A 22,644-nucleotide genomic window follows, 5' to 3' on the forward strand; every position below is an offset into this window, starting at 1 on the left:
TTAAAGCACCTCCTGTAGCTTTTCTTACTATCTCTTTCATCTTGAGCTTCAGTTCTCTTTCAATCAGATTTATTTCATTTTTCACTAAAAATTTCTTCTTAATAGAAAAGGCAGCATCAAAACTATTGTTTTGCCTTCTTTCATGTCATTCATCTACCCTAAGTAATGGGCCCATCCATTCCTTCTTCATTTTATGTCAAGTATATATTTTCAAAGCTGTTTTTGTTTTTAGCACTTTTTTTTTGGCAAGTGTCATCTCTTTTCTGTCATACTTTTTTTTAACAGATTCATGTCAGTCTTACAATCTTCTTTAGTTATGTACTTTAACTTTTATCTAATATCAGTTCATCAGAGAACTCCCTTTGCATCCACATTGACATCTTTTTTTCTTCTTTTCTTTTTCACTTATGTTAGTATATTCAGAATTTCATCTTTTTTTAGATTATCCCAGCCTTCCTCAATCATATTTCTACTTTAGAATTCCTGCCTATTAAAAGATCTTTCATATTTTTTCCCATTAACTCTTTGAAATCTTTTCTAGAATTTTTTACAATATGCAAAAATTGAAAATATTCCAAATTCTCATCAAGAAGGAAATGGCCAAGTGAACTACATTATCTTAGGATAGGGATAGGGGACCAGTACTGTGATTATACTGATAAAGGAGATTCCCCTGTTGAGGAAATTCCCATTATCAATGCAAATTAGCCCCTCCTCTACCACTTACAGATTTAGAAGAGATATGCTTAAACTAGGAGTTCATGAATTTAAAAAAAATATATTATTCCATTTCAGTATAATTGACTTCTTTTGAAATCCTATGCATTTTATTTCAAGCATTTTAAAAATTATTCTGAGGAGTCCATAGAATTCAATAGACTGCCAGAGGGACCCATGACATAAAAAAGTAGATTAAGAACTCCTGTATTAGACAATTTCCTATTGCAGTGGTGTCAAGCTCAAATAGAAACAGATTCCTGCCGCACATTGACTTAGAAAACCACAAATTAACATCATCTAAGTTTTAATGTATCTTTATCTTAAGTATTTAAACTTTATTTAACATTAAACATTTCCAACTACATTTTAGTGTGTTTTTTGGTTTTTGGGGGGTTTTTTTGGGTATTTTTTAGGCAATTGGGGTTAAGTGACTTGCCCAGGGTCACACAGCTAGTAAGTGTCAAGTGTTTGGTCTGAGGCCGGATTTGAACTCAGGTCCTCCTGACTTCAGGGCCGGTACTTTATCCACTGCGCCACCTAGCCGCCCCCCAACTACATTTTAACCTGGTTCAAGCTGCACTCCAGAATTTTAGACTCCAGCTTGATTACTCTGGCCTAGAGCCCTGAGGGCTTAAGTGATGTGCCTAGCATGATATCACTGTACATAGCAGAGGCAGGTCTTAAGCCTACAGCTTCCTGGTTCTCTAGCCACTATGTCATGCTGCTATGGATATTAACAAGATGGAATACTGAAGTCAGTAAGTGGAAATGAAGTTAAGTTTAAAAGTAGATGCAAATGTGTTTGTAACCACAAATACATGTACATATGTATATTAACAAAGATCAGGAGGAATTTAGAGTGATATAGACTGCAGTATTTATTAAGCTCTTTGTTCTTTTTAGCGGTACATAAATTTCTAATGAAAAATATATAGATATAGATATCAAAAAAGAAAGATCTTCTTTCCTGAAAACTAAAGACACATATTTGACTTTGCCAGAATTCTTCTCCTTTGCTGTCATGAATCCTAAAACGATATATGGTCACTTTTTCCCAAGGTCCCTGTCACTTCACATTGTCACACATAAGAAATGTCTCTTGATATTTCTGCCATGTTGGGCAGAATTAAAACCAGAGCAGCAATTCCTCTGTTTCTCTACCTTCTAGAAGAGGAAACTGTCAGCAAGGCAAGTCAAGAATTCACCACCTTATCTACTTTTACCGTGTGTTAAGTATGAAACAGTAATTGTCTGGACAGGTATAGTCCCCTATGACTCTTACATCTGGCCTTTGTGACAATTTTATAATTAGTAATAAAAAAGGTTTCATCCATATTCTCTTCTCATAGCTGAGTAATTCATATTCTCATGCCCATAGCTGGGCAATTTTAAGCATATTCCACAATGATGTGCGCACTGTTTCAATCTTTTTTACCCCCATGCGCTTCATTGTAAATTTTTCCTCAGGTTTATGGATTTAGTTATTGGACTATATGCTAATGTATCTGTGATGTCATAAATTGGCTGTTCGATGTGTATCACAATCCATTCTTGTCCATATCCTCCCATAAGTTTGCCAACAAAGAGTACACCCAACTGGCCTTTCTTCATTTCTCCTAACATACGCAAAGAGAGCAGTGGAACACTCTTGCTATTTATCTGTAGTCCCTTACCCCATGACCAGCCCCTCATCTCTTCCTAACCCGCATTTTCATGATAACGTCTTATCTTTTAATCCAGGAAGATGCCTTTTTTTAAATATTCTATACAAGTCTCCAACACTTTCGATTAGAATTATAGCCTTCCATTATCTTGTCAAGTTTTAAATATCTATGTGTTCAAATTTCGTATTCACTTTTGTTATCCATACCCTATTCATTGGTATATAGCAATCTAAGGCTATATCTACTGTTCCCCAAATACTTCCTTGTTACTTTTTCCTGAGAAGTACTTACCTTCTTTTCCTTTATTGTTATTTTTCCCTGTTGCATGAATTGTCCTCCATTTGGGCAGTTTTACAGTTTTATCTAGGAATTTTCCTCCCTTCTCACACTTCAGTTTAAAGTCACCTCAATCAGATTGCTAAATAACCTGACAAAAGTTCTCTCAAGGCTTCATAAAAAGCATTTCATCCTATTCCAGAAATGCATCAGTCAGGTGTCATAAAGCCATCATCCAAAAAACCAAATCTTATTCTTTTTATGCACTCTACATACAAAACTACTTACATCTCATTGTATCCTTTCTTTTTCCAGTGGCACAGCATACAACTATAATTAAGAATATAAACAACTATCTGTGTCCCTGAGTCCTATCTCCTACTTAGAATTTCCAAATCATTGAAGACTCTTTCCAAGTTTTATTTTCACACAGTGGTATCATTTATTCTCCAAAATACTTACTATCCTGTCTTTTTTACCTAGGTTATTTTTTTAATTTGTCCATTTGTTATAATTGGCAGTCTTTTTATTTTTGCCTATGTGTCTCTTCTACCCTTCATCTTGAGTTATTAGTCTCATTTGCTCTTTTGTTTGTTTGTTTTGCTATTTTTGCCTTATCTTCTTCTTTGTTTCTATTAATGTTTCCATTTTCTGTTAGGTTACATAATGCTTTTTGTGTTCTACAGCTGTAATATTTACTCTACTGTTGATAGTATTTTCATTGCTTCTTCCCCTTTTGCATTATTTCCCAGCAGTATGGCATCCTGGAAAGAGAACAGGTCTTCTATACCCTTGACTTTTTCTCTTATCACATTTGTACAATCAAAACTTTTTGATCTAGAAAAAAAAACCTGATAATCATCTAATCTAACCCTCCCCGCATTTTTTATGAAGAAACTAAATTCCTATTAAGTGATTTGCCCAAAGTCATACAACTAGATGGCATAGTTGAGACTAGAACCAAGATTTTCTGGTTCTCATTTAAAATGACTTCTTACCCAAATATATTCCTCTACCAAGTCTTCCTGTTAAATGAAATTAATTTCAGCCCTTTCCATTATATGAAAGAAGAATAACGCATAGTATATATCACAACCTCTAGTTTCTCAGAACCCATCCAAAATAGTTGGCGGGCTTAGGAAGACCTGCTACTATAAAAGATGGCATTCTCCTTTCTGCTTAATCCTGTCTATCCCCTATCCACAAAGGCAATTATACTCTCTTTTTTTTTTTAACTTTCTTCCTCCCCACAACAGAAAACACTTTTTTTTTTCTTTTTAGGTCTTGAATATTCACAAACTTTCATGGGCTCTTTCCTTTTTCATTCTCTGGCCTTCGATTTTGTCCCACTCTTTCCTTCTCCTGTCCCTAACCATAATTTTACTTCTGGTTTTGGTGTTTCATCTAGAATGGGACTAATATCTTCTTTCTCCAAAATGCTCCCTTTCTTTCCTTTAGAGAGCTGTTGCCATCCATGGCTGGCTTTGCTTGGCCCTTCTCCTTAGTTATAATTCACTTACTTATCCTATTAATATTTCCCTTCTCCCTTCCAGTCTCAACTAAATCCTACCTTATGCAAGAAATCTTTCCTGCTCCTCTTTAATGCAAGTGTTTTCCTGTCTGGGATTATCTCCAATTTATCCTGTGTATATCTTGAATGTACATAGTTATTTAGATGTTGTCTAAATATTATATTGAGAGCTCCTTGAGAACAAGACTGTTTTAGTCTTTCTTTGTACTCTTTAGCAAAATGCCTAATTGCTTAATAAACTTGATGACTTACTACCAGCTAGAATTGGTCTTCTCCATTTTATCCCCTCTCTTCTTTTTACAGCCTCTTTTTAGCTATGTCCGCCAATACCACTTGTTATCTAGTTTCCCAGAATTAAGTTTAACTATTTGAAATTCCCTCTCACTCTTGACTTTTGGTCCCAGCCAAGTTTTGTCTGACCCCTTTGTTTGCTCTTCTGGGCCACTATATACATATATCCTTACTCCCCACAGAAGCAGCACACAATCCTTTTCTTGCAGAAGGCACTGGTTTGCCATTACTATCTATAGCAGAAATATTCCCCTTCATCATATAGTATGATTGAATACTTTTGTGACCCCTATCTGTTAAATCTGCCTTTTTATATTGCTTGTACTAGCTGATATCTTTCTCTCCTAGATAGAATATGCCTAGAAAGTACTGGATAGTGTCTTCTTTTTCCAGTTGAATTCCACCTTTTTATTCCTCAACCTCAACTACTGCCTTCACCAGCACTGGTAGCACCATTTTCAACAATGCCATAACGTCTCCAGTGGCTACATTTTCTTCCCTAAATATAACGAAAAGTTTTTAAAATTAAATTCATTAAGTTCTGGCTGTAAATTAAGGCACTATACGAGGCTGTGGGGAAACAAAGATCAAAAGGAAACCCTTCCTGCCGTCAAGGAGCTTACATACTCTTGAGAGTAAAGGGGACATATACCTAGAAAATAAAACAGAAAATTTATGCAAAGTAATATCTAGAAAGAAGTCACGTCTAATGTGAAAAGTCATTCATTAACAATAGAAAGGAAGCAATCAAGGCATAATGGAAAGGCAAGGTGGCATGAGATTGTTAAACAGAAGGTTGACGTAGGGCTGACATGAATGGAAATGAGAAAACAGAGGGAAAGATGGACAAAGAAAGGACTTTCAGTTCCAAACTTACTCTTCTCTCCTCCATCTTCCCTCACCACCTTATCCTCTACATTGTTTTTTTGGAGGCAATCAGGATTAAATGACTTGCCCAGGGTCACTCAGCCACTAAGTGTCTAAGACCAGATTTAAACTAAGGTTCTCTTGACTGCAGGGCCAGCGCTCTATCCACTGTGCCACCTAACTGTCTCTCCTCTACCTCATTCTTAGAGTTGAGAACTTCCCACTCATACCTTACTAAGAAATAGAGACCATTTGCTATGAGCTCCCTCTCCTTTCCTTCTTTACATCTCAAAACTCCCTGACGTTATTCCCCATTGTCTCCTCCTGTCCTCTAGGCTGACATTAAGGAAATGTTCTCCTTACCTTGTTTCTATCACCTCCTGTTTTCTCCAGCAGATTGTTCCTCAATCATCCCCTTTCTCCCCCTAATCTCACTTTAACTAATGGCTCCTTTTCTTCTGCCTATAAATATGCCCAAGTCTCCCTTGTTATCAAAAGACTTTTATTCTACCTTCCCATCCCATCAAGCTATTTTACCTTTCACTCTCTCCTACCTTTCACAGCTAAATTCATCACCTCCTCCTTCCTTTCTTTCCACTTTTCATTCTTTCGCAACCTAGGTTCCAACCTCGTCACTCAACTGAAAATGATTTCTCCAAAGTTACAAGTGCTCTTTGAACTGATGGATATAATGGTCTTTTCTCATTCTTCAACCTTCTTTTCCTCTTTGAAGCATTGTGGCTAGTGACCACTTTTTCTCTGGATACTCTCCTCTTTTGGTTTCTATTATAATGCTCTCTCATTGTTCTCTTACCTGTCTGAATGCTCCTTCTCAGCTTCTTTACATCACCCACATCAGTTCCCTAATTGTGGATATACCCTCAATGCTCTGTCCTGGGGCCTCTTCACTTCTCTTTCCATACCTTCTTTGAGTGACTTCACTAGACTTTGAGTGAGTTCAATTTTCATCTCTGCATGATTCCCAAATCTCTATATCCAGCCTTAGTATCTCTCCTGCACTCCAGTCCTGCTTTAAACTACTTATTAGGCATTGTAAACTGTTGTCTCATAGACATTTTAAACTCAGTATGTCCAAAACAAATCTCATTATCTTCCTCCCTCTTCTCCTCCCAAATCCACCCTCTTCCAAACTTCTCTTTTCTGTCAACAGCATCACCATCCTTTCAGTTACCTTGGTTCATAGCTTTGGCTTCACTCTGTGCTCTTCACTCTCACTCATCCCACATATCCAGTAAGTTGCCAAGTCTTGTCATTTCTTCCTCCATAAAATTTCTCTCATCACTTTCCTTATCCAGATTCTCATATCTTCTAGTCTGGACTATTCTAATAGCCTCCCAATTGCTCTTCCTGCCTCAAATCTCTCCCTACTCTAATCCATCCTCTACAAGAAACCTTTTCCAACATCCCCTCCCCTCCAATTTTAGAAGCCCTATAAAATTCCTTTAGGATACCCAGCCCCTTTTCTTCCTGTCCTTTTAAAATTGATCTAAACATATCAAATGCCTCACTGCCTATAAACTAGTGAGTTATACATATACTTCGGGCTTCATCCCATTGAATTGATAATAAGTGTCACCACCATACCATCCCTTTACACTGATCCCTTGTGACACATATCCATAAGGAATTTTCATACAAAGCCTAGAAGAGGAATTTTAGACTACATAACAGATTGGGCCCTTGACTTCATTTAATTCAGACCCCAGACACATCACCAGACACATGAATAAATGAAGTCGAGGGCCCAGACTTCAAGTGATCACAAGTGAGGGATCAGGAGTGTGAGGACCTGAGTTCAAATCCTAGCTCTGCCGTTTAGTTTATATGTGACCTTGGGCAAGTCACCTAACTTCTTGGGCCTCAGTTTCCTCACCTTTAAATGAGGGAGTTGGACTGGATAACCTTTAAGGTCATCTTTACAGTTAAAAATCTATAATCCTCTGATCCCAGGTACCAAGAACTGATATCCCATGTGGATCTATACTTTGGACAAAGAAATACCTATCTGTTGTTAGCAGTTTCTTAAAAGGCATAAGATAAAGGTGTTAGTTCATATTAATCTTCCTATGTACATCCGTAGGTATGGATGTTTCTTTTCCACATGTACAGGTCTCTGTGCATCTAACTATGTATTTTTTTTTTGTCTCTTTCCTTCTTGAGTACGTTTCCCTCCTCTTTCACTCGTAATTCCCAAGTCAAAATATAAAAGTTATTTGTTGTATTGATCGTTGTATTGATTAAATGTGTTTTATTTTCCCTGTTTTTAATTTAAAGTGTGGATCAATAGAACAGTTTATGTTTAGAACCATGTTATTGTCTCTAAACTAAAAAATTTTAAATACACAAAAAACTAAATAAGCTTTCAGGGCTGTTCAGTTCTGATCTCTATCACCAGGCTGGCTTGTGCTAAAGATAGACCCTTCTTCCCCACCAGGTTCCTCACTCTCCTCTGCCCTCTCCTTGCTTTCTTTGGTTCACTTCCCACTTCCAGGGCTGTCTGCCTGAATTGATGAAAAAAATTTCCATGGCCTCTCACTCCCCTCCTCCTCCCTAGTAGCAGCTGTTCTGACTGCATCCCAGTATGCATTCCTTATGCACACAGGTGAAGGAACTTCCAACATTCCCTTGGAATTCACCAACTCTGATCTTCAATAGTTATCTTGGTAGGACTTATTCCTTGTTCTAAATCAACTCCTAATTTAGCTAGGTGGTGCAGTGGATATCTCATTAGACAGGGAAATCTGAGTTCAAATATAGTCTCAAATACTTACTAGTTGTATGACCTCAGAGAAATCACCTAACTTCTGCCTGCCTCAGTTTCTTCCTCTGAAAAAGGGAGATAACGATAGCACCTACCTCCCAAGGTTACGAGGCTAAAGTGTGAAGTGACCTGTAAATTTTAAGGTGCTATGGAAATGCTAGAGGTGATGTTGATGATAATGAAGAAAAAGATGATGAGCAGTTTAAGTCTTTTCCTCTTCTGCAGCCTTTGGTGGATAAGCTTGCCCGCCCTGTGCAAGTGATATGTGCCTAATGATCTTACCTAGTGCTTCTCATCCTATGGTACTCATTCCTTTTGTAGTGCTCAATTGAATGTGGGAGAGGAACACAACAGAGGGAAGTGATTTGTATAAGGAAGAATCCGGCCACCTTTGATGTGTTAGATCCACACGAATGTTCATTCTTAGAAAGACCTCCCAGTCAGCAATCCTGCTACCTCAAACCCTGTGGTGCTAAATGGTTTAGTACAGAATGGAGCGTGGTAAGTCATTGTCTCTTTAATGCTACTTATACTTTTAATGATTAAGTCGTTTCCTGTCTCCCCAAGTTACACAGCTCCGGCTAGAAGAATCTGTGCTCTATCAGTGCTCTGGATCAGTCACTTGTAGGGGCCAGCGGTATGGTTTGATTCCAATTTCTGAGAGCTTGAAAGCACAGCATACACTGCTATTTAAATGAGATCCAAGGGAAAATGCTAATTTAAGAAAACACTGAGTCACTTCATTTGCGCAGATGGAGCATACATTTTCAAACACTTTATCCAAACATCCACCCACCTTAAGGAAATACACTGTGGAGACACGTATGAGGTCTTGGAGAAGTCAACTTGCCTAGCTCAGAAAGGTAGAAAATGGATATACAGACATTTGGTCCGTAAAGTTAATGAAATATAAGTCTGCCAGTCACTGGGTTTATAATCAATGAGGTCAATTTCAGGGCTTCTAGGGGAACTTTTATAACACACTAGAAAAGCTTCTGAGAAGCCAGTTGCCAAATACTGCATTTGTGCTACTTGATAACAATCCTTCAACTATTTAATACATCAGCCCAGAAGCAGACTGAAAGCCATGTGTTTGATGTGAGGGACATTTTCTCTCCTTCTGAGAAATGGAATGTGATGATGTTAATATTTGTAAGGTGCTTTAAGGAAACAGAAACAATGTTGTTGCTCAGCCATCTGGTTAACAGAGAACAGAATGAGAAAAACTTGTGAAGTCTGAGTCCGTGGAGGAAAAAAATGAAGGAAGAGCTGATCCAGGCTATGTGTGTGTGGCAGCCAAATGACAGGGCCTCGCTACAGGGACATGTAAGAACTTGGTGAAGATAATCCAAACTATACTTACAGAATGATGGGCTCAGAGAGACCAGTTATAATCTAGGAAAAAGAAGCCCTGATAGATATTTTAAAAGTGCTGCTGTGGCCAATAAGACTTTGAGGATCATCCGAAAGGTTGTTTCAAACAAAGCAGAAAATATTTGTAACATTGAGCATATTAGGGCTGTAACTAAGATGGGGCTACTCAGGCATTAAAATTTATAAGATGAGGACAGCATTTATATTTCTCCAGCTGGTAGATGTGACTAAGCTTAGCCTTAGTTAGCAAAAATAATTGCTCAAATAACTGCACATGTATAACCTATATTGAGTTGTTTGCCTTTTCAATGAGGGTGGGTGGGGAGGGAGGAAGAGAGAAAATTTGAAACCTAAAGTTTTAAAAACATATGTTTAAAAAAAATGTTTTTACATGCTACTGGGAAATAAGAAATACAGGAGATGGGGTATAGAAGTCTTTCCTGCCCTACAGAAAAATAGAAGGGGAAGGGGATAAGAGAAAGGGGGACAGATAGAAGAGAGGACAGACTAGGGGAAGGGATATTCAGAATGCATGCCATCTTGGGGTGGGAGGAGGGGTGAGATGGGGTGAAAATTTGGAACTCAAAAACTTGTGGAAGTAATGTTGAAAACTAAAAATAAATAGTTTTATATTTAAAAAAAAATAATTGCTCAAAAACCAAAAAGTCAACACCTGGCATATTTTCTCCCAGAAACCATATCTCAGGTGAGTTCCTACCCATTCTGACCCTACTTTGCCCTTCACCCAGAAGTGGGCTTAAACAATCCCACAGTGTCTTCCACCATAATACTTTATGCATTTAGAACTGTCAGCAAAGAGATTTGTAATAAATTAGGTCAATCTCTGCTATTCTTATGAAACTCATATGTTGGAGTCTGAGGTCTCTCCCCATAGTCTTCTCCACCCCACCCCCATCACAGTTTTGCAGACACCTTATATGCTGCTTAGCCTGGTACCAGAATGGCTAATTTAGTATTTAGTGCACACACAGATATTTACAGGCACACAATTCTCATGAGGCATTTATATGCAGAATACCATATGCAGTTTTGGTCATTAGACTTCAAGAAAGAAACTACTAGAACTAGAGAGAATCTGGAGAAAAGGGAACTCAAAGGGAATGAGGGCAGTGCCTAATGAATGTGGGCTTAAATAATTATAATTCTTCAGTCTGGAAAGATAAAGACAAAGAAGTTATGTGATCATTGCCTTCTTTTAAAAAAAATGGATCAGGTAAACAGAGATTATTTTTCCTTTCCATGAAACCTTTGAAGCTTAAAGAAAGATATGTTTAGGGCAAAATAAAAGGAAGGATTATTTTAACATAAGAGTAATAAACTTAATGGAGCTCCATATGTTTGTAAGTTAATAGAGGCCAAAAATGTAAACAGGTTCCCAAATGATTCAGATGCATTCGTGATTGACAGGTCTTCAATGCAGTGTTAAGGAAAGCAGGGATGTGTTGAGGTACCAAAACTCTGAAGCTGGCAATAATCCCCATCCACACACAATGAGCATTAGCCTGAGGGGCCTTAGATACGATGTGTGCAGCCATCCTCAATTCCTATGTCGACAGATTGTGCAGAGAATTAGAGCTGAGATCTTAGAAGACATGTGGTCTAACTCCCTACAGAAGTCCGGAGAAGTTAAATAACTTGGGCAACCAGGTAGTCTAGTAGATGGAGTTCTGAGATTGAAGTCAGTAACACCTTAGCTCAAAAAACTCTCTCATACCTTTGTAAAATTTTGGGAACTTAGTCTTTTTTTTTCCTCTGCAAAAATCGAGGGTAATAATCTCATAGCATTGCTGTTAAGGATCAAATGAGATAATAAACGTAAAATGTTTTGCATTCCTTAAGTAGCAGAGATGAGAGTCAAAATCATGTCTCCAGTCCAGCATATTTTCCAACATCAATTCCATTGTTCTTATAGGACAGATAAATCTAAGTCATTCAAACACCCCTAGCTGGTGGGATATATCACTTTACAATTGTTGTTTTAAGCAATTTGATTCTTTTTGCTAAAATAGTCACATGAGCTCAACAGCGCTAGAGAGGTACATTGATGAATTTTCTTATTGGTTGAATTGGACAAGCCGTGGTTCAGTAACCTAGAAATCCACCCTAAAGAATCTTTTACCATTAAGGAGTCAAATTGGCTTGTGTTTAAAAAACGTGTAGTTGTCCCTATACTTTCTTATGATCTTATTGAACTAGTAAGTCCTACTGAAACCAAGCTCATTTCTTTTGAACCTTTCCTTTTAATATGGATTTCTGATGCTAGTCAGAATGGTACCATGGAAAGAAGACTGGATTTGGGGCCATAAGATCTCAGTTCAAATTTCAGCTGTTCCATTTACCTGTATGACTTTGGCCAATTCATTTCCCTTTTCTGAGGCTCAGTCACCTCATCTATAAGCAAGATAGTTGACCTATAGCTTGAACGTCCCTTGCAATTCTAAATTCTGTTACCTGTCTGTCCTCTGGAAAAAGCCATGGAATATCTACTGTGTTCAAAAGCTAGAGAAACTGAGAATGAATGCTGATAGGGTTTCATTGTTCCTATGATCGCTGAACTATTTCATCTAGTAGTGGCCCTGTCTGTTGCAGATATACACAGATTATTTCAAACTATGTAGAGTAGGGGTTCATTACCTAAGATCCACAGTTGGGATCTTTAGATAGAGATTTCAGGGGTCCATAGGCTTCATCAAACTGACAAAGGGGTCCCTGGCCCACAACAAAAGTTTAAGAACCCCTGTTTCTGAGGCTCTTCCAGGCCAACTACAACATCTGCAATTTGAGCAAGTTGCCACTGGGTGAGGGACGGTGCTTTAGCCATGAGCATTTGATCTGAATTAAAAAAAAAAAAGCTTCCCATAAGCACAAATCAATGAGGATATAAATAAGATGATTTTCCCACATACTTTTCCCTCTAAGAACAGAAATATAAGGTATACAGAGGGACATGGATTTTCTTCTTGTAACAGCTACCTAAGGTCCCATGAAACCACAGAGAATTAGCAAACAATGCTTACCTGTGTAAGCATGACCCCATGGAAACATTTTCATTATGCATGTACTTTTCTTTCCACATTGATTAGAACTGCATGTGCATGCAAACACACACACATTCAAGTCAACAATTTAATTTGACAAACATTTATATTAAACATCTTTTGTGTCCAAAGTACAATAAGATCATAAAACAAAAAGCAGTTCTTACACACCTACTCACCCAAACGCACACACACCCAGTATGAAGAAAAGGTACAAACTAGCTAGACTTCCCCTCCCCCCAAGTATTCTAGAGGCAATAAACTGCTTAAAACTATGGCATCCTAACTTCTTCTCTCTTCCCTCATTTACTTCAGTGCTCCAAAAGCTGCCAAGGTGGATTCCGGGTACGAGAGGTACGATGTCTATCAGATGACATGACACCAAGTAACCAATGTGACCCTCAGTCTAAACCAGAAGAGAAAGAATCTTGCAATCCTCAGGACTGTATCCCTGAAATTGGTGAGTTGGAAATCCTGGTGTTTGAACCCCAGTCTTCCATCTATAGGAGAAAGTATTCAGGTACCTTAAGTGTCATCATGCCTTCTATTAAGAAGAGAGAGAAAAGCTGGATAGTAACAAAGTATGTCTAGGTGTCACAGCCCTCAACCTGGTAAATAAATCTAGAAAAAAAAGGTATAAATGGGCTCTCCTAAGGCATATGTGTACATTCTAATGGAATCTTTCTGGAGACAATGTGCTTTTTTTGGTCCACTCCAATAATAATTCTGATGATGGAAACCCCAAGTTATAGTAAAAGCTGGTAGGGAGATAATGTTTAGGTAATTATCATGTAAGTCTGCTCCTGCATTTCTGAAGCAAAAAAAGCAAAATACAGATTAAGATTTCTCTGTACAACAATTTATCATTTTTCTTCATATTAAGTGAACCATATTAAATGACCTGTAACCAGCACAGTTTTGTTCTTTTATTCTTTTTTTCTTTTCTTTTGTCTCTTTAACATTCCCTTCACTTACTTTACAAATACATCACTAGTAATTTGAATCTTTTCCCAAAATTCTATATTTTAGTGTCTCCATATATCTATTTGCATAGATGACAGATACACACACACACACACACACACACACACACACTGACTTCATTAAAATCATTCCTACTCTTCTGATAACTTATCATGGAGTGAAGGGAACCTTGGGCTCTCAAATGCCTACTTAATAGGCATTTAATAAATCTGTTTTCATTCATTCATTCAAATGTCAGTAGACCTTGAAAGACCTTACTAATCTGGAAAGTCTTGAGTACAGTCCAATGTGTCTATCAAAGAAAAACGACCTTTCTGAGTTCAGAGGCATGTTACTAGAAGTTTAATTTCTTTAATTGGAGCAACTCATGAAGAGTATGTATGATGGTCTAGGAGGTTTGTAATCTCTATCAACAGAGATATTACCAATACCAACAGAATCATGAATACTTTGAAGTCTATAGTAGGCAGTTTGATAAAGAAGGCTGGCCCTGGGGACAGAAAGGCCTTGGTTTATTTTGCCTCTAACAAACACTTGGTAACCATAGGCAAATCTCTTCATCTTTCAATAACATTGGACATGTTCTAACGAAGAGATGAATTTCTGATCTGTTTGTCTATATATATATATATATATATATATATATATATATATATATATAAAACTATCTAGAGACATACAAATATATACAAAAACATGTAAAATATGCATATATATGAATATATATATACACATAGATACATGTATGTGTGTGTATGTGCACACACATAGATATCACAACTAGTGTATAATAGAGACAGGACTTGAACCTAAGTCCTACTGATTTCTAGAGAGCCAGCCCTCCATCTATTATGCTGCACTAGCTTTCTTAAAATGTCATTCTCATAGGGCAAATTGTGTACATTATAAAAATTCAAAGAATTGGACCTCAATATGCATGATTTTTCAGACACTACACTTGACTAGCTTAAATCAATCTTTGGACAACAGATTGCACCAGTTTTTCCTTACTGAGTTTCTAGTCTGTTGCAGTTTTATGCCTAGAGGCTCACTGAAGAGGCTGTTGATACACCCACCCCTTTGAGCACGAAGAATAAATACATTTTCAGAACTCTGACCCTACCTACCTGAAGTACCAACAAACCAGCTGTTCACACCCTCTCCTATATTGTCTCACCAATTTGGAAGGCAAAGTTGGCAGTCCTCCAGAAAACATTAGAGGCCTGAAAAGGGGATCTAACAAAGTGGTCTCAACTCTCTCCATTTAACTACCACATCACTATTCTGAAGGTCCAGGTATACATAAGAGGTGCTAGCATTTCAACTAGAGTACAACTACCAGAAAGGCACAGGAATTTGGGAGGAGGATGTTTATTGAAACTTTTCTCTCTTTCACCCCAGATGAAAACTGCAAAGACAAATACTACAACTGCAACGTGGTGGTCCAGGCCCGGCTCTGTGTGTACACCTATTATAAGACTGCATGCTGTGCATCCTGTACAAGAGTGGCTAACAGACAGTCGAGTTTTGCAGGGCGTAGATAATGCCCATTCCAATCACTGGGGGATTGGACAGATTTGTAAGCAGTGTTGTTGGGGTGCCTCTCAGCAGGCTCTACCTAGCTCGGGGGACACACAAATACAATTTAATCACATCTCTTCAGTTAAATATAATGGGGAAGGGGTATCTGGGAGCACATTAGGGTTGTAAAAATGATGCTCTCAAATGATGCCTCATCCTCTGAACATTCCCATTGATTAATCCTGCCCCACGTGCCCAGCATCGGCTAACGGCCCTCATGAGAACCGTGCAGCCAAGCTGTTATCCCAACACATTCCAAACCAGCAATGCTGTTGACCAAGTGTTTTGTGGCTGTTGGTGTTTGTGGACTCTCTAAAAATTAGTGGACTAAAGATAGGACCTGGGAAAAGTAATTTTGTATCTGTCAACCTCATTAAGCTTTTCTGAGTGACACCTATCTTTTCCTTTCTCTAATCTCAGCTTACCCATACCTGTTTTCCGTCCGGCCTTACCAAGGATCACATACTCTACTTAGGTCACCAGATAAGTAAAATTCTGAATAACCAGATACCTTTTCACCAATATAAAAATATCGTATCAAATACCAAATGTCCATGAAATTTACAACCTAGAGTATGAAAATATGAGTAGAGGCTGAGAATTCTCTCCCCAAATCTTTATTCCCCAATACTTTGTCCTTAAAAACTGACCAGTAAGTGTTCTCTCCCCCACCCCTAGGAGTACACACAAATCATTGATGCATGGATGTCTTAGGGCTTTGTCAATAAAGTAATATTTGTTAGGACTGAGCAGCTAGTGATTTGATTGGCTGAAATTTTCACTCTCCTTTTATCCATCTGCATATTCCCCACCCCAACAGGAATTTTTCTTCTATGACCCATTAACTAACGGTACAATTTTATTTTGTGCTCAAAAATAGGTTCTAGAACTTGGGGGAATCTTAGAACCCATTTGTTCTGTCCTTTTCATCTTACAGATAAGGAAACCTAAGCCCAGGAAGGTGAAGCAATTCCCCTGAGGTCATGCAATTAGTAAAGTCATCAAGGCAGAATTTGAACCTACATCCACTAACTACACATTTAGTCATCTTTCCATCACTCTACTTTACAGAGCACCTTACAGTTTACAGAGTACATTCTCCACAACATTCCTGTAACACAACACAAAATTATTGACTCCATTTTATAGATGAAGAAACAGAGGCTCAGAGAGATAAGGCTGAAATCCTGCCTCTGTCACTTTACTATGTGTGTGACCTTGACTTCTCTGGGCCTCAGTTTACCCAGCTGTAAATCTATGATCCTGTGAATGAAATCAGTCAGCAATAATTTATTAAGCACTTACCATGTGCCAGGTTGAGTAAGTGTTGCATATATAAGCAAAGACAATCTCTGCCTTCAGGGAGATCTCATTCTAATGGGAAGACAAGTTATCATAACTAGACACATGCAAGGTATATACAGTGTACACGAGAAAAGAATAGCAGCTGTGGGGAATGGGAAAAGCCCTCCGTAAAACATGAGATTTGAACTCAATCTTGAAGGCAGCCAGGTATGAGAAAAGGTACATGCAGTTCAGGCAATAGAATATCCCTGAAGCATGGAAGACTGGGGATGAATGGTCAACAGTGGAGATAGAATTCAAGCCCAAGTCTTTGAGACCAAGTCCAGTATGCTGTTCAGTAGCAAAGTTAAAGGCAAATTAGTAAATAGCAGAACATTGTTGTCGTTGTTTAATTGATTAGCCATTCTTACTCTTTATGACCCCATTTGGGGTTACATCCCATCTTAGGCATCTGGATTTACCTCTTTGACCAATGGCACAGCCTTGTGACAGCTTCCCTAAGGAACCATCTGTTTTCAAATGTGAAAGGCTTCTTCTTCATAATGACTTCTCTGGTCTTTCTGAAGTAGTTTCTCTCTCCATGCCTCCCCTACATCCTTCCTCACACACGTCTGCATGCATGCAAATAATCTAAAAGGGACTATAGACTCAAGCCCTTCTAGCCTCAGTTTCTCCCTTTTTTCAGAAACTCATTTGGCTTCTCTTTCCTATCTAAGACTTGCCAGAGTAAGTTACCCAAGGCAGACTTAAGGTGAATTCTCTGAAAATTTTGTAATCCAGTATTTCAAAGAGATTTTTCCCCTGTTGAAAAGAATTTCAAGCTAAATCAATTTAATCATAGAGGAAGTTTATCCTATTGAGAGCCAAGGGGCCTGAGTATATTTCCATTTTCTGGGTAGAAAAGAGATTCTTACAGCCAAACCTATCCCACAGGTTCCCAATAACTTGAAAATCCTTTTAATGGAATTTAGTTGCAGCTTAAAGGAAATGACAGCATGCTTTATGATTGACAGCATCCTGTGCTCTTAGGCAGCTTTGAAAAGAGGCTACCCAGCTACCTTTCAATCTGCCAACATTCTCCTCAACTGATAAGATGCATGCATTGGTCCTCAGTGGCCCTAGTCAGACTCCCCAACCCATCCCCATGCCTACTGGCCCATAGTAAGCCCTAGTGGATAAAAAGTGGTGGTCCCATGTATAAAGACAGTCACCTAATGGAGTCCTCTAGCCTACATGCCTAGATGGATGTACCATTCCTCACAGTCTTAGAAACTGTAGTTCCCATATGTTTAGTAAGATTAGTTTTCTGTTATTACCCGTAATAGAATAAAGAGCTTACTGCAAAGGCTCAATATGAGTCAGCATATGATGTAGGAGCCGCAAAAGCTCCATTTCCAGGCTGCAGTAGGACAATTATAGAGCCCAGAGCAAGGAAGAGCATAGGATCATGGGAATAGAACTGGAAGGGACACTCAGAAGTTATTTAATCAAACCCTCTTATTTTACTGATCAGGAAACTGAGGCCCAAAATGGTTAAACACCTTGCCCAACGTCACACATGTAATAAGTATTAGAGGCAGGATTTGAACCCAAATCCTCTGATTCCGAGTCCAGCGAGCTTTCCATTGTCCTATGTTACCCCCATTGATAATCCTAATGTACTCTCTCTTAGATTATATCTGGAGTACTTTGATTCTTGACGCCACATTTTTATTTGATTATTAAATTTGCATTGATATCTTTTGTTTTCATATCACCTTCATTCCCATGTACATCCCTATTCCCTTTTACTCAGTCATCCCTTATAATAAGGAATAAATAAGAAATAGGGGAAGGAGGCAAAGCAGTTCAACAAAACTAACCAAAGTTAACCAGCTCTGATGGTATACGAGTGTTTCACACTGATAAAACCCTACCTCTGCAAAAAAAAAGGGAGAGAGGTTGATTACCACATTTTAGAAGGGACATTGACAAGTTGGAATGGGTACAACAATGAAATTGGCGAGGCCAATCAAATTCATGGATAGACAGTTAAAGGAGTTGGAGGTGTTCACCCTTGAGAACAGAGTACTGTGGTGGGGGGAAAGGGGGAGAAAGCTAGCTGCTTCTGCAGCTAACTGAAGTGCTTTCATAAAGAGGTGTGTTGTCTTTATTTCTGAGAAGGCAAAAGGAACCAATAATATGAGTTACAGATCAACATAAGGAAAAACTTCCTAACAATTAGATCTGTCCAAAAGCAGAATGAGCTGGCTTAGGGGTTAGTGAGCTCCCCATGTCTAGCTGTATGTTGCAAATTGGATTCATGATTTTGGTAGGGATCGGATTAGATGATACCTGACTTCCCTTCCAATTCTAAGCCTATGATTCTATGACTCATATCAGGCAGCAGTAGCCCTGCCACCAGCAGGCTGGAGTCCAGAAGTCCACACATCATGAAACTTTACATGCCGTAAAAGAGATTAAGCTACAGTCACCATTAGCTTAGCCTGGTTAGAGGAACAGCTGGGTTGTTCAAGGGGATCATAAGCTATTCCTACCAGAGGCAAGGCAGTAGAAATTATGATCCCTTTTGGGAATACCAGCTGGGCAGCCTCCATGAACAAAGAAGGAGAGAGCTGATATGAGCCATCTGAAAAGTTTATTTGAAGGAAGATGGTGAGCAGTTAATTTCTGCTTCCCTGGTGGTTAGAGTAAGAGGAGTTTAAATGATAGCAAGGAATATTTAGGCTAAGCAGTAAGCATAAAGAAGTATTTTCTAATTATTGAGCCCTGGAGGAGGCTCCTAATTTAATTTATGATAATGTGAAGAATAAGTGAAGAATAAGTCTCATATTTGTTTTAGATACACTTTTGCATAGAAGTAAAGATGTATCTGAATGAGGCCACATCCAGCCTTTCTTATTGATAAGCTTGGTAGTAGAGAAATTCTAGGATCAGAGATTTAGAGCTGTAAGAAACCATAGAGGACAGCTAGCCTAATCCCCCCCCCATCTTACAGAAGGGAAAACTGAAACCCAAAGAGCCCAAATGATGTTCCCAAGGTCACCCACATAGTGCATGGCAGAGTGAGCAGCAAACCTCAAGTATTCTGATTCAGAATCCATTATGCTCACTGCACTGCACCACACTGCCTCTAAGGGCTCTTTCTTTCTGAGAACAGTTAATCAAAGAGTAAAGAAGTTGGATCATAGGACTGAAAGTTGGAAGAGACCTTAGAGGTCTTCTAGGTTAACCTCCTCATTTTACAGATCAGGAACCTGAGGTATTGAGAAATGAAGGGAATTCACCAAGGTCTAAATCTATGAACCAACCAACTCCAAAATGAACTAATTAGCTTTGCACTTGTGCCTTCAATTTTCTTTTCTTTTTTTTTTCAAAGAGTTGCTTACATCAAGATTAGATCAGCTGCCACTCACTAGATTTCTCTCCTACCCTCCCGGGTCAGTGACACCTGGCTGCCACATAACCCTGGGGAAAGAACTATCAAAATTCCTTGTCAGGCAAAACAATCAGCATTTCTGGCTTCCTTAAGACAACTTGAGTCATGGGAGACAGGGAAAAGTCATTTAGTGGGGAGAATTCCAGTTATTACAAATATCCTATTAAGCCAAATTCTTTTTGTTGCAACTATTATTTTAGCATCTAAATGTCATAAGATATAGCTTACCTAGAAGGCAATAAAACTATTAAGCAACAGTGATGAAAACAAGCATACCTTCTTCAGGGACTGCTGGGAGGTAGTTCATAAGCCCTGCCTTGTGCCCTGACTCCCCAAGGGTGTTCCAGTGCATAATCATTCCACTCTTTCAAACTTTAGGCTAAGAGGAAAAAGCCCTTGGAAATAATAAAATGTGCCCCTCTCCTTCCCTTTCCTTAAGGAAACAGAGAACCACAAGGGAAAGTAACTTGGCAAAGGGTACCCAGCTAGTTGATGGCAAAACTTGAACTGAGCTTAGGTTTCATGACCTAGGTTCCATTGTTCTTTTCTCCCACAGCTCACTTCTATTGTCTCTGTCCTACTAGTTCTTTATTGCAGGAAAATGACTCCATACTGATCTAGTAAATGTTCCTGTTTCCACAGTAGGCCACAATAGGAGTTCTCATTTTCTCCTCTTCCCCTCTTTCCCCCTCCTCTCTCTTTCTTTCCTCCCCTTTCTCCTCTCCTCTTTCCTCTTTCTCTCTTCTATCCATCCCTTCTACCCCATTTCTTTCTCATTTTAGAAAAATAATTATTGGAGGTGAGATAAGTAATCATGAAATTTATATTTCAGTTGCTTGTTTAAATAATCACAATCATAGCTTATATTTGATTAGTGCTTTGCAACTTGAAAAGAACGTCCCCCTGAACAACCTAGTGAGATGGGTAATACAAGTATTGTAACCCTCATTTTACCAGCGAAGCAACTGAAACTCAGTAAAGTGACTTACCCAAGGTTACACAGCTAGTAAGTAAGTAGAAATTCAAAGCCAGGGCATCAAATTTCAAATCCAATGATTTCTCCCATGATCCCATACTTCCTCTCTTGGAAAATTCAATATATCCAGTAATGGTGACTCACTCTAGCCAATTTTCTCAGGTCAATACAAATTCATCTTTCAAAGTATTAGCTCTCCACATGAATGACATAATTAAAATGCCTTTCACAAACAGATTTCCATTTGACCTCATCTCCAGATCCACCATCATCCAGTTCAGCAGAAGGAAATACTTCGTGATAAGTTATTATTTTGTTATTTGTAAATAGAAGATGTCTATAGGAAATATGTATTCGGAGCTATGTCTACAGAACAGGCCTCTGCACCAAAATAGTTTATTATTTAGAATATGCTAATTTTTAAAAAGGGACCTAACAGGTATTTATTTACATATACAATCTACATTTGCATAAAATTCTTTGATCATATACTAATCCAGCTTCCTTGAATGTTACAGCTTATATATGTCATACTGTAAATCCATAACTACCATTGTTTAACTTTGTCTTTAGCTAATATCTTTGAATGGATTTAAAGCAGACTATATGTTATCATGCTTTGTGACTGAGCTCAGGGATTTTTATCCCTAGCTTTGTAACTGAACATCTGAATTGCCACCCTTTTCATCTTCCATATCATGTTTACTCACTGATGTGATCTCCCCTTCCCCTCAACTCCATGCCTTGTCTCCCGTCCTCTATCACGCGGTGTGCACACACACACACACACACACACACACACACACACACACAATTTGAAATAGGGAATATATGATGTTTTTCCCTCTCTGCATTATTTCTTCCTGGTGTCGGGAAAAGGTTGGGGGAATGGAGTAGAATCACTGCTTTGTAGCAACATCAACAGAAATTACTTTAAAGTCTTGGTCAGAGTAGGAAGAGTGCCTAAAGAGACGCCACCATGTTAACTGCTATGACCAATCCTTCAGAACCTCCAACTGGGAAGAATTATACTCTTGGCAGCAACAACTGAAGTCCCAGAATTCATCCATCATAGCTGGGAGAAATTTTCTCAAATAAATCTACTACTACCCTTCAAACCACTTGTATTTTAGTAAAATAAAAATAATATGTTATATATCTCTTAAAAAGAAAGGTGTTTCTTTGAGAGGGGGAAGAATTATGTGAGTAAATACAGTAAGTTTCTATGTGGTAAAAATTAACTATTTTTGTTTATGACTAATTTATTTTTATTATTATGAAAAATAAATAATTAAAATATCAGCTTTGATCAATGTGTTTGTTCTTTTCCCTCTGGTACAGTACAAGTTCAGTTTGTTACTTTGAGTAATACACTTAAAAGAGGGATTGATCCCTAAAGGGGCCAATCTTGTTGAAGGATTAATTTTCAGCTTCCCAAAATGAATGGTCACAGACCTTCACAAACTACAGAAAACTAAAAGATAAATAGTTTTGAAGTAAAGAACTGGAGCTCAGTATTACCAAATTTGAGTATACCTTTCATGTTAACTTGAGATTCCACCCTAATGTAGATGTCAACAAATTATTTGACAGAGATCATTGTGCCTGGAAGCTTGAACTATGACCGGACTGGTAGTAAAGTGGTTTCACAGTTGGTTAAACAATGCTACTCAAAAAAGAGTGTTTAATGACTGTGTCAGCCTGGAAGATAGAGCCCTAACCAGAAATTTTGGCACCAGGAGCACATCAATTTTTAAAAACAAAACCTGTTCAGGAGCTGGTAGAGAAACTTTAG

At 38.3% G+C, this 22,644-nt stretch overlaps 1 protein-coding gene across 1 annotated transcript in view; it reads left to right on the plus strand.

Moving 5' to 3' along the window:
* Positions 1 to 22,151, plus strand: part of THSD4 (thrombospondin type 1 domain containing 4) — an 891,140-nt gene extending 868,989 nt beyond the window's left edge. Inside the window, exons 16-18 of the mRNA XM_020982022.2 lie at positions 8,453 to 8,632; positions 12,880 to 13,024; positions 14,950 to 22,151. Of these exons, the coding sequence (XP_020837681.1) occupies positions 8,453 to 8,632; positions 12,880 to 13,024; positions 14,950 to 15,092 (468 nt within the window). The 3' untranslated portion in view covers positions 15,093 to 22,151. The remainder of the gene's footprint in view (positions 1 to 8,452; positions 8,633 to 12,879; positions 13,025 to 14,949) is intronic.
* Positions 22,152 to 22,644: the final 493 nt, after the last annotated feature.

The sequence above is a fragment of the Phascolarctos cinereus genome, unplaced genomic scaffold, assembly GCF_003287225.1.
Source record: "Phascolarctos cinereus isolate Bilbo 61053 unplaced genomic scaffold, phaCin_HiC Scaffold_3;HRSCAF=262, whole genome shotgun sequence".
In the NCBI taxonomy this organism is placed as follows: Eukaryota; Metazoa; Chordata; class Mammalia; order Diprotodontia; family Phascolarctidae; genus Phascolarctos; species Phascolarctos cinereus.